Source organism: Carassius carassius, chromosome 40 (assembly GCF_963082965.1).
Source record: "Carassius carassius chromosome 40, fCarCar2.1, whole genome shotgun sequence".
Lineage (NCBI taxonomy): Eukaryota > Metazoa > Chordata > Actinopteri > Cypriniformes > Cyprinidae > Carassius > Carassius carassius.
This window is the reverse complement of record NC_081794.1, coordinates 8,657,886-8,672,510: the sequence shown is the minus strand read 5'-3', so window position 1 is coordinate 8,672,510 and position 14,625 is coordinate 8,657,886. Positions and strand designations below refer to the sequence as shown.

Genomic DNA, 14,625 nt, shown 5'->3' with positions numbered 1-14,625 from the left:
TTTTTTTCCATCATTGTGCGAACACCCCGAAACCTGGGGGGACGCTGGGTGAACTGAATTGCATAGCCGAGCCCGATCATTCAGATGAGCCAGCGGCATGGCCTGGGGAGCTCTAGCCAGACTCGCAGAAACCGATCCAGCAGAGTCAAGGGAACTACAGGTGTACCCATGGTGGGGCAGCGAGGTGGAACAGACACCCCCGGCATGGGAGGCATAGCGTCCCTTAGCGGGGGTGGAGTGCGAGCACTCGTCTGATTTCAAGTGGCAAAGAGGGCATGAGAAGGCAATGCGTTCTCGAGCCCGCTCTGCATGGAAACTGGCAAGGTGAGAGGGGAGCGAGAGCGGTGAGGAAGCACGTGTGGAGGCAGTGTGGAGGCAGCAGCATGTCACCGGGGCAGAATGTGTTTGATGGCCTCAGACTGCTTCTGGGTGGCAGAAAACTGCTGGGCAAAATTCTCTACTGCATCGCCGAAGAGGCCAGCTTAGGAGACCGGGGAGTTGAGGAGCTGAGTCTGATCAGATTCCCTCATATCTGCCAAGTTCAGCCATAGGTGGTGCTCCTGGACCACCAAAGTGGACATCACCTGACCCATGGAGTGCGCAGTAACCTTCGTCGCCCGGAGAGTGAGGTCGGTAGTGGTGCAAGCCTCCTGCAAAACCCCTGGGTCAGCACTGCCCCTGTGCAACTCTTTGAGCAGCTTTGCCTGGTAGACTTAAAGGGTGGCCGTGGCATGCAGGACAGAAGCAGCCTGACCCGCAGCTCTGTAATCCTTGGCCACAAGCATGGATGAGAACTTACAGGCCTTGGAGGGAAGCTTGGGACCACCAAGCCATGCTTAGGTTCTATGAGGACACAGTTGCTCGCAACAGAACGCTCTACCGGGGGAATCCCAGCATACCCCTTGGCTGCTCCGCCATTGAGGGCAGTGAAGGCAGAGGAAGCACCAGAACGGTTTCAGGCAGTTAAAGGTGCCTTCCATGAACTGGTCACTTCCTGGTGCACTTCTGGAAAGAAAGGAACCAGCGGGGGTGCTGGCGAATAGCACAAGCAGCCCCCAGGAACCAATCATCCAGCCTTGAGCGCTTGGGACAGGGTGGAGGATTCCACTCAAGCCCGATGCTCTCAGCTACCCAGGAAAGCATGGCTGTCAGCTTGGGAAAGAAAAAGCTCTTTCAGTGGTGCTGAAGCGCTCAGGGGAACACGGGAGCTGACTGCAGGAAACCCAGACGAACCACTGAATCGCGCAGTCACACCAACACTAGCTGACTCGCTTGTAAACACTCCGGTGAAAGCAGCAATCGATGTGCTCCTCTCCGAAGCGAATGCTTGAGTGCGAGTTGCTCGCGCTGCCCCTTATATACCCGCACAGTGGGGCGGAACTCGTGATGCAAATTCCACAGACCAAGTTACTCTGTGTACCATTGGCTCTTTTGTTACCAATCGAAAGTGATTGGGCTCTCGGGCGAGATCCCCCATTCGTCAGTCTCTTTCTGACATAACGTAGAACGTGACCGACTGAAAGGAAACAATCATATGGATCTATGTTTTGAAATTAAGATTTATACATCATGTGAAAGTGGAATAAAAAAGCTTTCCATTGATGTTTGGTCTGTTATGATATGACAATATTTGGTCAAGATACAACTATTTGAAAATTAGGAATTTGTGGGTGCAAAAAAAATTAAATAAATAATGAAAATAAAATTTAAATATTGAAAAAATCCCCTTTCAAAGTAGTCCAAATTAAGTCCTTAGCACTGCAAATTACTAATAAAAAAAATATGTTTTTATATATTTATGGTAGGAAATGTACAAAATATTTTCATGTTACATGATCTCTACTTAATATCCTAATGATTTTTGGCATAACAAAAAAAGAATTAGAATTAGAATTAAAAATAAATAAAACAAATAAAATTGGAATTTTACCCATACAATGTATTGTTGGATATTGCTACAAATATAACCATGTGACTTAAAACTAATTTTGTGGTCCAGGGTCACATACTCTATGGAATAAAAGTCATAAAGCTCTATTTTGTAATGTTGGTTTCAATCTTAAAATAATTATATCCCAATGTATATGCAGACACAAATATGTTATGCATGCGTTGATTTTCCTGAATAGGAATAATATCTAACTTTACAAATTAGATTATAGTAAATGAGTCATTGACCTTTTTCCCAGCAAGAGCTTTTTCCAAATCTATGACTGAAAATACTACTGCTTCCTGTAGACAGCAGCGTTAAACACAAATGTTTGGCAACGCTTCACCCTGTCTGTGTCTGTCACAGCTCTGCTTAGAGTGATGATCTGAAAGAGCACGGACGAGAATGAGGAGGCCTCTAATTCATCAAACACTGTCAGATTTTTCCACTTTCTGCCAAAGTTTTCTCTTGGATGACAAATGAAATTGAAGACTTGATAGATGGCCATCTTATCCAGGGGCTCAAGAGACTCAAAGAACTAACAAAAGCATATCCTTCATCTTCTATTTGATGTCTTATCAGTCTTGACCCCAAACTAGACTAGCATTTATCTGTTTGCTCAGACCTCGATGACTTTGGAATACAAGTTTTTTTTTTTAAATAAATGGCCGGGTAAATGCATACAGGACTCTGTATACATCCACTGTTTTTGCCAATCTGTGTTGTATGAACGAAGAATTTAAAATTCTGGACTATGACTAAGACAGACTACGACTACACAAAGACAGCTAAATTTAGCAGAACAGGCATTTTTTTTCTTGTCATGTTGATGTGCTGAGTCAGTGTTGTGCTTTATGCTTGCCATTCAAAGCTAAAACAAGTAATCAAGTATTAACACAAAGTCACAAAATGTACTACTTTTTATTAGTCATATGGTCTATATTTAAGATTAGTGTTGTGTGCATGTCTTTATAACCACATTTTTGTGAACGTCAATAAACATTTATGAATTAAAAGAAAATATATATAAAATGTTTATGAAATGGTGTCAAAAAAGTATGTTTTGCAAGAAAATGCTATTTAAGTCTTTTTACTTCAAAATTATCATTATATTAGTTAGTGTTGTAGCCCACTGATCTTTTTTTATTTTTATTTTTTTTCAGTGCAGTTACAGTCAGCTATGGCGAAAAGTCAGTAACATATCCTGTTTCCTTTTCTAAGCTAAGTGGAGAGATATCCCACTCCGTTTCAGAAACATCTGTGTTTTTGTTTGCTGTATTCATGGCACCAGGGCATCTAATAGCCTGCTAATTTAATAGCGAGAACGGATAAGCGCTCCGCTTTTGTTTGGTGGAAAAGCCGGATACGTGAACCAAGCCAGAGCTCCAGAAGCTTATCTGGGCTTTGCTGTATAGTGTTTTGCCATAGCATCTCTTAAACGACACCTGTAGAATGGCATTGGACAGCATTAGACAGAACAGATGGCCCGCGAACTCTCTGGTATTTATCACCAGAGAGAACCATGGTTTATCACCACGGAAAACCTGAAAAAGTTAGCAAGAACACAATCCTTGAGGGATCCTTACTAGGTATGTGCATTTCAGTCATTTTGACTACTCGAGTAATCAGGAGGGTTGATGCAAGTTCTGTTCCATTTTGGTACATTTATGTTGTATTACTGGACTTCGATCAGTGTAAAATGTTTTGAAGAATCAAATCACACAAAAATCAAGTAATGCAATCAATGTGCATTCATTGTTACTAAATTTGAATAGTCCCAACAGCTCTCAGTAATCGGTCATGTTGCATGGCTATGATTTTAGAACCCCACATTCACATAGCACATATTTTAGCAATTTATTTAATAACTCAGAATTTTCCATTTTCATAGTATCCAATCAGCTTTTGATTCCAAAGCAGTAGTAACAAAGTCTGCTGCAAGTTGTTCAATTATGAAATAAGATTTTGATTACCCTAAGTGTTGTATTTGTGAGAAAACAAAGACTACTAGAATTATAGTAGAGAGATAGAGAAAATGGAAAATTAAATGTTTTTTTTTGTTGTTGTTTTGTTTTTTTGTTTTTCTTCGATGCAATAGTGTGGAACATTGGAAAAAGAAGAATAAAAGCAAAATAATTTGAAGTAACCTTGCTGTTTACTGTCCACGTACACAGCTGCCTTTTTCCGTCCTTACTGATATGGACTTTAATAAGTGATTCAGCATAGCTAACAAGCTAGAATGTTGCAAAGAGTAATGACAGTATATCATATGCTTAAAAATACACAGCGTCTTCTAACACTTTATTTTGGTGGTCCTCAATGCAAATTCTACTATACAGTTATTAACATTTTACAAGTATTTGTTAATGTACTGTATTCTACTCACCCTAATACAAATACTCTTATGACAGTTAGTTGACATGTAGTTGCAAACTTATTATTAAAGTATTTAACTTAATTTGAAACAGATAAATTAAATAAGAAACCAATAATATATGTACAAAACCGAAACTAATGTTCATGTTTACTAATAGTGTTAGAAGCCAACTAATGTTAGATAACATTTCAAGGTTACAACTGTAACCCTGGTTCCCAGAGGGTGACCACACTCTGAATCACGTGTATAATCAGTCCAATGGAAGGACGAGACATCACGGGCTGGGTGACTTAGCGACCAGGCCCGTATTCACAAAACATCTTAAGGCTAAAAGTAGCTCCTGACTTGTCGATTTAGGAAAAAAGCGTAGAAATAGTAGGCCTGTCAGTCCTAAATTTAGGACCCCTACATTTTTGCTCTAAGAGTATTTCATAAAGCATTTTAGCACTAAAACTAGCTACTAAATCTGCGAAAGGTAAGGAGTAATGAAGAGGACTCTTAAGTCACTAAGATCAAATCTGAATATGCTAAAATGGCTGTTGCCAGCAATCTTCCTCAGAATATAAACATTTTAGAAATATTTAACAATAATGAGCTTTTAAAAAGGTATTACTTTGGTTTGTAGGTTATCCCAATTCCAAATGTTTGATTATAACCTTGATAATATATAACTGTTCTCATGTCCAGTTTGGTTTTCTTTTATGTTTGCATGTCTTACTATCAGCCATGATTATTCTACTCTGCTAATTAAAAGGCTGTTTATATTCATATTACCAAAATTTTATTAGTCACTTAGTCGCAGAAAAAAAAAAATCACATGAAGTGTCAAGTTCACGCAGTCCATGACGGATAAATCGTTAATGGCTGGTCTGTGTGGTAATATAGTACATCGGGCAGGAGATCCATATACTCACCTAACATTCATCAACCTCAAATCTTGAAATCTTGTGCGGAGTGTGGACGCTTGGGCTACTGCATGACAGATGTATATTATAATACTTTTTTCATTTTTGGTCATACAGATAAGAGTAATGCATCTTTTGTGTCTGTAAAGACTCTACGTTTATTTGTGTGCACTCAGAATAACTTTTATAAAATAATGAAAGCAAACAGGATGCACTTTCTGGCGTCGCTGACTTGAGCATGTCACTTCAAAACTCCTTGTAAGCTTGCCTTATTACAGACATGAAAAATATATCTACAGAGACTGAAACTTGTAAATTAACCAATTCAAATAGAAAACAAATATTCTTAGTTTATGTAATCCAGATGAAACATGCATACAGGCACATACGGCGGAGATGACAAGTCAGTGTCGCCGACTTCATCTCTTAAACCGAAAACAGAAAGCCACTATAGTGTACGGATAAATTATTAAAAGTGTACTTGCTGTTTTTTCCTAATACATTCATAACTATTATATTTGCCAGTGTGCTGTGGCAATCCTTTTTTGTGTGTGCTTGAGCGCTTGCTATGTAGGCAATTAAAGGCTCATTATTATGATTTATATGGTTTATTAATAAAAGTGCGAACAATAGTCAACTAATGCTTAAAATTAACAACTACTAGTCGACCAGAAAAATCTTTAGTCGAGGGCAGCCCTGATGCATATTTAGTAATTGTTTATGAGAAGCATACATATACGAGGCTGACAATTAGCTGAATATATAGCCTACTTGTTTAATTAGTGACTCTTAGCCTGCATTTTAAAATCTTTATTTGAATGTGGCAATTAATATAATTTTTTAAATTTTAAAATCTTTATTTGAAAATGGCAACATAATAGGGGTGTAACGGTACGTGTATTCGCACCGGACCGTTTCGGTACAGGGCTTTCGGTACGGTGCACGTGTGTACCGAATGCAATATTTTGTTTGCGGAACATATACATTTTCGTGTTTCCAAACGAACATATTAAGTGGCGGAAGTCTTCGCGTTCAGCGCAAATCCCGCCCTGTAGCTGATTCTAAGGCCGGTGACACACTGGCTGCGTGGCGTGAGCGTAATGTGTTTCTGCTGTTTGTCAGTTGCGTGACGGCTGCTTCGCGTTCTCTGTGTCTTTACACACCAGAATCGTGTCCGACGCGGCGATGGCGCGCTGCTGCTACTGTAGGTGACATAGAAGGAGACCACCGACAGACCAGGATCTTGTCTTCACGACAACAATATCTATACTTCATGTTAAGCATAAATATAAAGCCTACTGATAAAGGACACTGTCAACAGTATTGACGGCAAAATAGACTATGTTTGACAGGTGCAATATGCCAGTGTGTCACCGGCCTAAGGTTTTCAAAAGGCATCACGAGAGTGTGAACATCACTACAACTAGGAAAAAAACGATTGTAATTCAAACGCAGCTCCCGTCGGCATTTAAACAGACCTTTGCTCTTAATTCCGATCGGTCCAACGCAATAACGAAATCTGAGCAGGTCTAAAAACTGAAACTGTTGATGCTGCACTTCACACTTTGGAAAAGTTATATATATATATATATATATATTAAATATGAGCAGGCCTACAAGCTGGGATTGGTAATGCTGCACTGTAATCATAGTTATTTATTTATATTTTTCATTATATTTTATTATATGATATTGGTTTGAGACTGAGAGTATTTTATTTAGTGGAGAACTTTGCAGCAGTATTTTATTTCTTATTATTTTTTATTTTATATATATTTTATTAAAAAGTATTTAAAAAATATACAAATTGTAAACAAATTGTTAAAAAAAGTTTATAGTAATAAACAACCTGCAGTTTAATGTTTGCATTTCTTTCCCTTACTGTACCGAAAATGAACCTAATCATGACTTTAAAACCGAGGTACGTACCGAACCGTGATTTTTGCGTACCATTACACCCCTACAACATAATATTGTGCTCTACAATATTTCTATGAATAAATCTCTAACAGAGACTATCAGCCAATCACTGTGTGCATAGTTAGTAAGTATGCTGACATCATCCATAGCAACAAGGTCAACTCCACCCTTACTCTTAGCTTAAGACTTATGTCTATTCCTTAGTAAAAGTTTGTTTCAGCATCTTTGTGAATAGGTTTTAAGAAAAAAAAACTCTTAGCTAAAAACATTTGCTGCTATTTAGAAGAACTCTTAGTGGTAAGATAAAATGGTTTGTGAATACGGGCCTAGGAAGATTAAAAGCACATGTGGTGGATAAAGTGGCAGCTTTTGGGAAATTAAGAAAGCCCTCGCAGGGATGCCGGAAGTATGGCACTGAGACGCAACATCTCACTCCTTCAGGGAATTATGGTTACATGCGTAACTAGACGTTCCCCTTCATGAACTCGAACTGCGTTGAAACGCTATTGGAACAAGTATGCCCACACCACCAGACTTAAAAATTCCTGCCTACTGTGGAAGAGCATAGCTAGGCTGAAAGAACAGAAGAGCCCGGAGTGGTTTGCATATCGAGGACATAGAACCTGACGAATGTTAGAGGCATGGACCAACCCGCAGCATTGCAGATGTCCTGCATAGAAACACCTGTCAGAAAGGCTTGGAGGCCACATACTTCTAGTTGAGTGAGCCCTGACCCCCAAGGGCGAGGGGTCTAGAGGACTCAGGCAATGCAAATGGGGTAGAGAAATGCTTTGGCCAGACCTGGCGCAGAGTCTATGTAAGAACAGACCACTAAGATGGCCTGCAGATCCCCAACTCTTTCAAGAGAGGAGACTGATAGAAATCTATAGAACTCATTATAATCAGTGATGCTGTCTACACTGGATGCGCCGTGGTGTGGCACAATAAGTCCCTGGCAGAAAACTGCTGCTGTGTTCTATTTATGACTTATTGAGGTATTGACACAAATTTCAAAAGATTTTCAATGATCACTTTGTCACGTCTAGTGTAGACAGACTTTAGTTGTTGCAGAGGACGCGAGATCATACCGGAGGCCTCAGCCTCAGCTCAATGTGGAGCAAACTAAGGGGTGTCTGCCCAATGACTGGCCACCGAGAGGGGCATGGTAGGCCACTATGTCCGCCACAGAGACCTTCAAGGTGGAGTGGGTCAACCCTGTGGAGAATTTTGTCTGCAGGTCATCCAGCACTGTACCAGTTGGGCAGATAACTGGGTTGAGATGGCAGTCTCTGCAACATGAAGTGAAAAGCTTCCACTTCAAGCCATACAGTTTCCTCGTTGAGGGAGCTTTGGATTGGAGGATGGTCTGAACAACCTCGGTTGAGAAACTGGAAGCTACGAGTTGTGCCTGACCTGCTGTGGTGTATCCCTTGCCCACAAGCACTGAGGTGGTCCGCAGCGGCTTAAAAGGCAATGCCAGAGCCTTCAGGGATGATGTCACGCCCAGGGACAAATAGTTTGCAAGCGTCTGCTCAACCCAGGGCATAGCACTGTAACCATGATCAGTCAGCCCCACCACGCTGGCAAAATGCCTGAAACACTGTCTGCTCTTGCCCAAGTGTTTAGTCTTATTGGTCACTTTTGGCATTAGGATGGCTTATAGTGATGGACAAACAACACTAAATAAGACTCACAAACGGATAGTCAGACTGACACACACACAGAGTGAAGACAGAAAGCATCCGCTGTATCTACAACACATGCTTTTAAGCTTCCTGGTCGCTATGTCATCCCGCCCATGACGCCTTGCCCATCCTTTGGACTGATTACACACGTGATTCAGAGTGTGGTTATGCTGAAGGTGTTACCATAGCATTTTGATGCAGCTCGAGTTCCTGAAAGGTAACTTATTTCTGTTGTAGACTTACAGTAGACAAATCTGCAATGATATTGGCAATGAAAAGATGTGGACTGTTATTTTTGTGTTTAGCCTAATTGTAAGTGCATTTGTAGGAGTTCCCGTTCAGATGAAAAAATGTATGGGAGGAGAGTATCTAAATAAATCATGCAATGTGGTTTACTAAACATTGCAGTAGTCAATGATATTTGGGGTCTCACAATAATTTTCCCTGCTTAGTAAATCTGGCCCATAGACATCTGTTACAACCTATCCCCAGCCTCCCCTATAATTATAACCCACATATATCCTGCTTCATTTGACCTGATGGATTTTTGTTTACTGAGGTTGTTGCAATACATTGTGGAGTTTCTTAAAGTGTCATGAAACCTTCCTGTTCCAGCAGTGTTTTTTCACAGCTCTGATTGGAAAAACTTTCCAAAAGGGGTGGTGTGTGTATCTGTGATAAAGTGGGAGGGCAAGAAAGAGGAAAGACATCAGGGATTTTTAAAAGAAGGCAATCAGCAAATCCAGATTACACCAGTCCCAAATTCTCAAAGATTTCAAAGAAGAAAAGTTTTCTTAAGCAAATATTTTTCATTGGTGTTAGTAGTTCACAGCAATCTAACTGCTTGCACCCAAATTTCAGCTCTCGTTGTGTCACTTGAAAACACAGACAAATTTTTTGTGTTGTCGCACTTAGGAAACAAACAATTGCAGCCCATGTCTCTAAATTATGACAATGGGGGATGACAAGAGTTAGAAGTGTTATTTTATAATGCAGTTATAATTAAAGTATATTAGTCTGCTGTGATTAGATTGAACAAGCTCTTTCTCATGAATAATTGCAGAGAAACCGATGACGTAGACGCATACTCTCCAGTCACGGGAGCCAAGCTGTGATTAGACTGAATAAGCTCTTTCTCATGAATAATTGCAGAGAAACCGATGACGTAGACGCATACTCTCCAGTCACGGGAGCCAATCACCACTCTGAATTAACACATATACATCATATTTCGTGATGTTGCTTTGTTTTTTATTTCTTTCTTTATTTATTTATTTTCAGAAAAAATGCAAAAATAACAAATTTCCACTTGCTAATAAACTATTATTTCTATTAATATTTTAATTAATGTACAGTCTATACAGTCTTCATTTCTCCAAAAAAAAAAAAAAGTATTTTAGGGTTTCTTGACACTTTAATCTGTGACAATGCTTTTTTTTTTTTTTTTTTTAATGAGATACAATTTGAAACAGCATTTTATCCTGTCTATAACATCTTAACAGCTTAAGCCCATCTACCCTTGTTGTCAAATTTCCAAAAAGATTACTTCAGTGTTAATTATTTCCTCATCCATTTTGTCCTGTTGTTGGAAGTATGAAAAAAGTACATCAGAAAAAGAACTGTATATCCATCTGCTGTTGGTGTGCCAGAATCAACAGTAGTATTATTATAAACTTATTATTATTTTTTTTTCTTTTTACCTGACACAACACAATGCCCCATTCCTATCCAGTGTAGACAAAGTGTTAGTGACAGGAGTGCATCACAAACATTTTAAAACAATTTCAATTTTCAATTTCAACTTTACAGAAAATTATGTTTCTACAATATTAAGTAATAGCTTATAAGTGGTGACTGTCAGTTTGTGCACGTATGACAGGATTTGTAGAAAAATTTATACAAGACGTAGTCAGCCAGACGATGAACATTATTAATAATATTAATAATGAATAATTATTATATGATTCAGTCACACTTGTAGCAATATTTGTTAGTTATGTTTGTTGGTTCAAAAACACTGTCTGGGTACTTGTTACACTTGAAACTTTCCAGCCTTCTTTCAACTCCAAAGGGATTCTTGTTTAGCCAAGAAATGTATTTGCCTCTGCTTTCAATCCATGCCATATGTCAAATTAACAGCACGACTCACTTTGTCTCCATAGCAGGGTGGAAATGCAGTTGGCTATATTAATCTCTTCTTGGGCGGCACTGCTTAGAAGACTAGAGCTTGTGCTCTAATAATGAACAACAACAGGACTGAGTACACTTGACGTACCATTAGCTGTCCCTTCCTTTCATTATAGCTAATAAATGTGCTTTGTATGAGGGGGAGCCAGTATTGCCAGGGCCTGTGTATGCGCGAGCAGGGAGTAAATGGTTGTGGCACTGTGGATCCTAATGGCTATAATGTGATACAGTGGGTTCATAATTCAGGTTGGGATGCAGGGTGATTAAATCTTCATTACCAGCAGAATGTTTCCTCTCCTGTAATTTATATTACTCTTTCTTTTAAATGATGGATGGAGCCAAGCAGTTTATGGCTACAAAAACAAAGCATGAGAATCAGCAAATCCAGCTAAGAAGAGAAAAGTGGCCAGAATATTCGTAATGAAAATTACTTGTTATTGTTCTAGGAAAAGCACAACAGAAGCTAGCGAAAATATCCAACTATTCTAGTATGGAAATGAATAAACAGTGTGTAGGGAGCACTTAGGTCATACTGTTTAAACAGGACAATAGGCACATGTCATAAAGTTCTCATTATAGCACGTCTGGCCTGGCCTGTCTAGCATGCCAAAGCTTGACTCCTCAGTGCTGTTTACACTTAACTCTTGGCTGTTTGACACAGAGGTAAGGTGTCAAAATGTCAGTCTGGGTAACAATCTGCACAGATAACATTGTCAAGTTGTTCTCATTGGCAAGTTTTTCAAAAGAGCAGATTACTGGCAAACAGGGAACTCAATTTAAGTTTTAATTTTACCAAAGGTGACTGGTAATGGGAAAAATAAATACATAATGAAAAATAATGTCAAAAGACAGCTTTTACATCAGGTACTAAAAACTGAACTATTGAACTCACTCGCTTTATGTCTTTTCCAAATGTCTCACTGAAGCTGGTCCCCAAAATCTCAAACTGAACATGGGAATTTGATCCATTGTCCATGAAGTCCATAATTCCGGTGAGACCAGTTATACGGCCCTGTGGGAACAAAACTGTTTGAGTTAATACACAATAAAGCAACACAGTAAAAAGAACTGAGCCAGATCAAAGTGCAATGTCCTGTACCTTTTATACACTGAATTTTACCAATTACAATTTGAAACCTTCAGACTTCCTTGGGTTTGACAATAAGAATCGCCATATGGCCTGGGGACACTGGGAGAGAGTTTTGGCTCAGTTGGCATTATCACCATTTTCCCAATCGGGCCAATGCTGTATTATAAGTGTGTTCATACATACATCTAGAATAAGTTCCGTTTCTTTTTTTTCTTTTTTTTAAGCTGTATCTCAAGTTAAAAAAAAAAAAATAGTTACTGGGTCTGATGGATTCTCTGAATAATTTATTAGTATGATTTAAACCAAAAAAAAAAAAAAACCTGAATTGGTTCTTAGTGTAGGCCTAACCTTATTTGTTTGTGAATCGAGGTACACTGTTCACACCATTGTTGCTGTTTAGATTAATACTTCGACATATGATGTCATAATGACAAAACTATACCACATATAGAGTAATTCCATGATGACCATGACAATGCTTTTCTGTTTAGTGATGTGACAAGCATCAGTATTAGACACCTTGGAAGAGAATGGGTTTAAAGTGCAAAACAATAGAAACAACATTGGTGTAATGGGGCTGCATTCATATTTTAAATAGTGACACATAATTCATAACCAATGGCTTTCCTTCTTTTTTATTTTTTTTATTTTGACATAAAATATATCTTGCATGCTGTGCTTTCTACACAAAGTAAATGATGACAGGGAATAGAAAAGGTGATGTAAAGCACTTCTATGGAAACAGACAATGGGAGAGACATTATTGAGGATTTTGGGAGAAAAAGAGGAGATTCAAGACTTAGTGCAATGAAATAATGTTCAATAACTTCTCAGTCAACCTAGACTCTGAGCATGCAGAATTAATCAGAACATTGTGATTATTCATTCATTCATTCATTCAATCATTCATTCATTCATTCATTCATTCATTCATTCATTCATTCATTTGTTCATTCATTCCTTTAACAAATTAATAAACATTTACAATTTAAAAATTCAAAATATGTTCAAATATATATTTGAACATTTACAAATTCAAAATACTTTAAATTCAGTAAAGAGCTGACCATGTGACATATTAATCTTCCATTGTCCACGTATTATCATCATACAATTTCAAAGATCAGAGTTCACCAGCCATGAATTTTAACACAAAGTAATACACAAAACATATATTCATTTTGTGTAGATTCTTTAAATTCTGATGAATAAATGTGATTACAATATTAAGTGAAATAATAATCAACTGTATGTAAAATTAAATATAATCATGTCCGGACTGACATGGATTTATCAGCAAATAAATTGATCAACAAATAGTTACGTAACAAGCATGTTTTAATGCAACTTAAAAATCGGTATTATTATTGTTGACAAAAGTTATTAAAAATATTAACTGAAATAAAGCTGAAAAGAAAAGGGGGGTATGAAAACCTAGAAATACTGCCTTTGCAGCAAATGTCAATTAAAACTGTTTACAAAAAAAAAGAAAAAAAAAAGGATAACCAGTAAATAAATATTTCTTAAACAACACTGTTAAACCCATAAATTTAGTAAATTTAGTAATTAGCCTTTTTAATAAAATATATTTGAGGCTTACTTAGGTCGGCGACACACTGGATGCGTGGCGTAAGTGTCTCAGCTGCGTGGCGTGTCCGTTTTTAATTCGGCTCCCATGTTAACAGGTTAGAGCTTGCAGACTGCCTGCGTGAGACACGCGTCTCAGGCGCGGCTTGAGCCACACAGAAAACGCATGCTTGCTAGAAATAGAACCGACGCCTATTTTTCACGCGACAGGCAAGCGTGTTGGAAGCATTTCCAGGCAAAATAGAATAGGAAAATATGTTTATATGTCATTTTGTACACAAATACATATTAATTCATGACATTTTGATGTTTGAAAGTCTATAGGTTGACATAAATTCAGATATAAATGTAATTTTAAAAATAAATAAATAATAATCGATTTTCAAATATTGCACCTGTCAAACATAGTCTATTTTGCCGTCAATACTGTTGACGGTGTCCTTTATCAGTAGGCTTTATATTTATGCTCGACATGAAATATAGATATTGTTGTCGTGAAGACAAGAGCCTGGTCTGTCGGCGGCCTCCCTCTATGTCACCTACAGCTGCAGCAGCGCACCAGCGCCGCGTCAGGCATGGTTCTGGTGTGTAAAGACACACAAAAAAACACGCAAGGCAGCCGCTACGCTACTGACACGCAGCAGAAACGCCAAGCTCACACCACGCAGCCAGTGTGTCAACGGCCTTATCTAGGAAAGAAATCTTAATGTTTTCGGTCACACTTTAGTGTTACCATTTTTTTATTAGTCAATCAACACACAAACACACACACACAAACATCACCATGAAAGGCTTACAGCTTTGACTTCAGATCAACCAGTGGTCTGACTGTATAGGGGCGGTGGAAGGTTCAGAAACAAATCTATCAGTGGCATGTCCCTCTCAGGGCCGATTAGAGGCTTTCTGCAGTTCTGTGTAGCTCATATAACGTTAAAAGGCCGTGG

General features: G+C 38.6%; 1 protein-coding gene across 2 annotated transcripts in view; it reads right to left on the bottom strand.

Moving 5' to 3' along the window:
• The window catches only part of grid1b (glutamate receptor, ionotropic, delta 1b), a 483,532-nt gene that overhangs the window by 45,015 nt on the left and 423,892 nt on the right, over positions 1–14,625 (bottom strand). For both annotated transcript variants that reach the window (XM_059531953.1, XM_059531954.1), the window contains exon 8: positions 11,897–12,016. In XM_059531953.1, the coding sequence (XP_059387936.1) occupies positions 11,897–12,016 (120 nt within the window). The remainder of the gene's footprint in view (positions 1–11,896; positions 12,017–14,625) is intronic.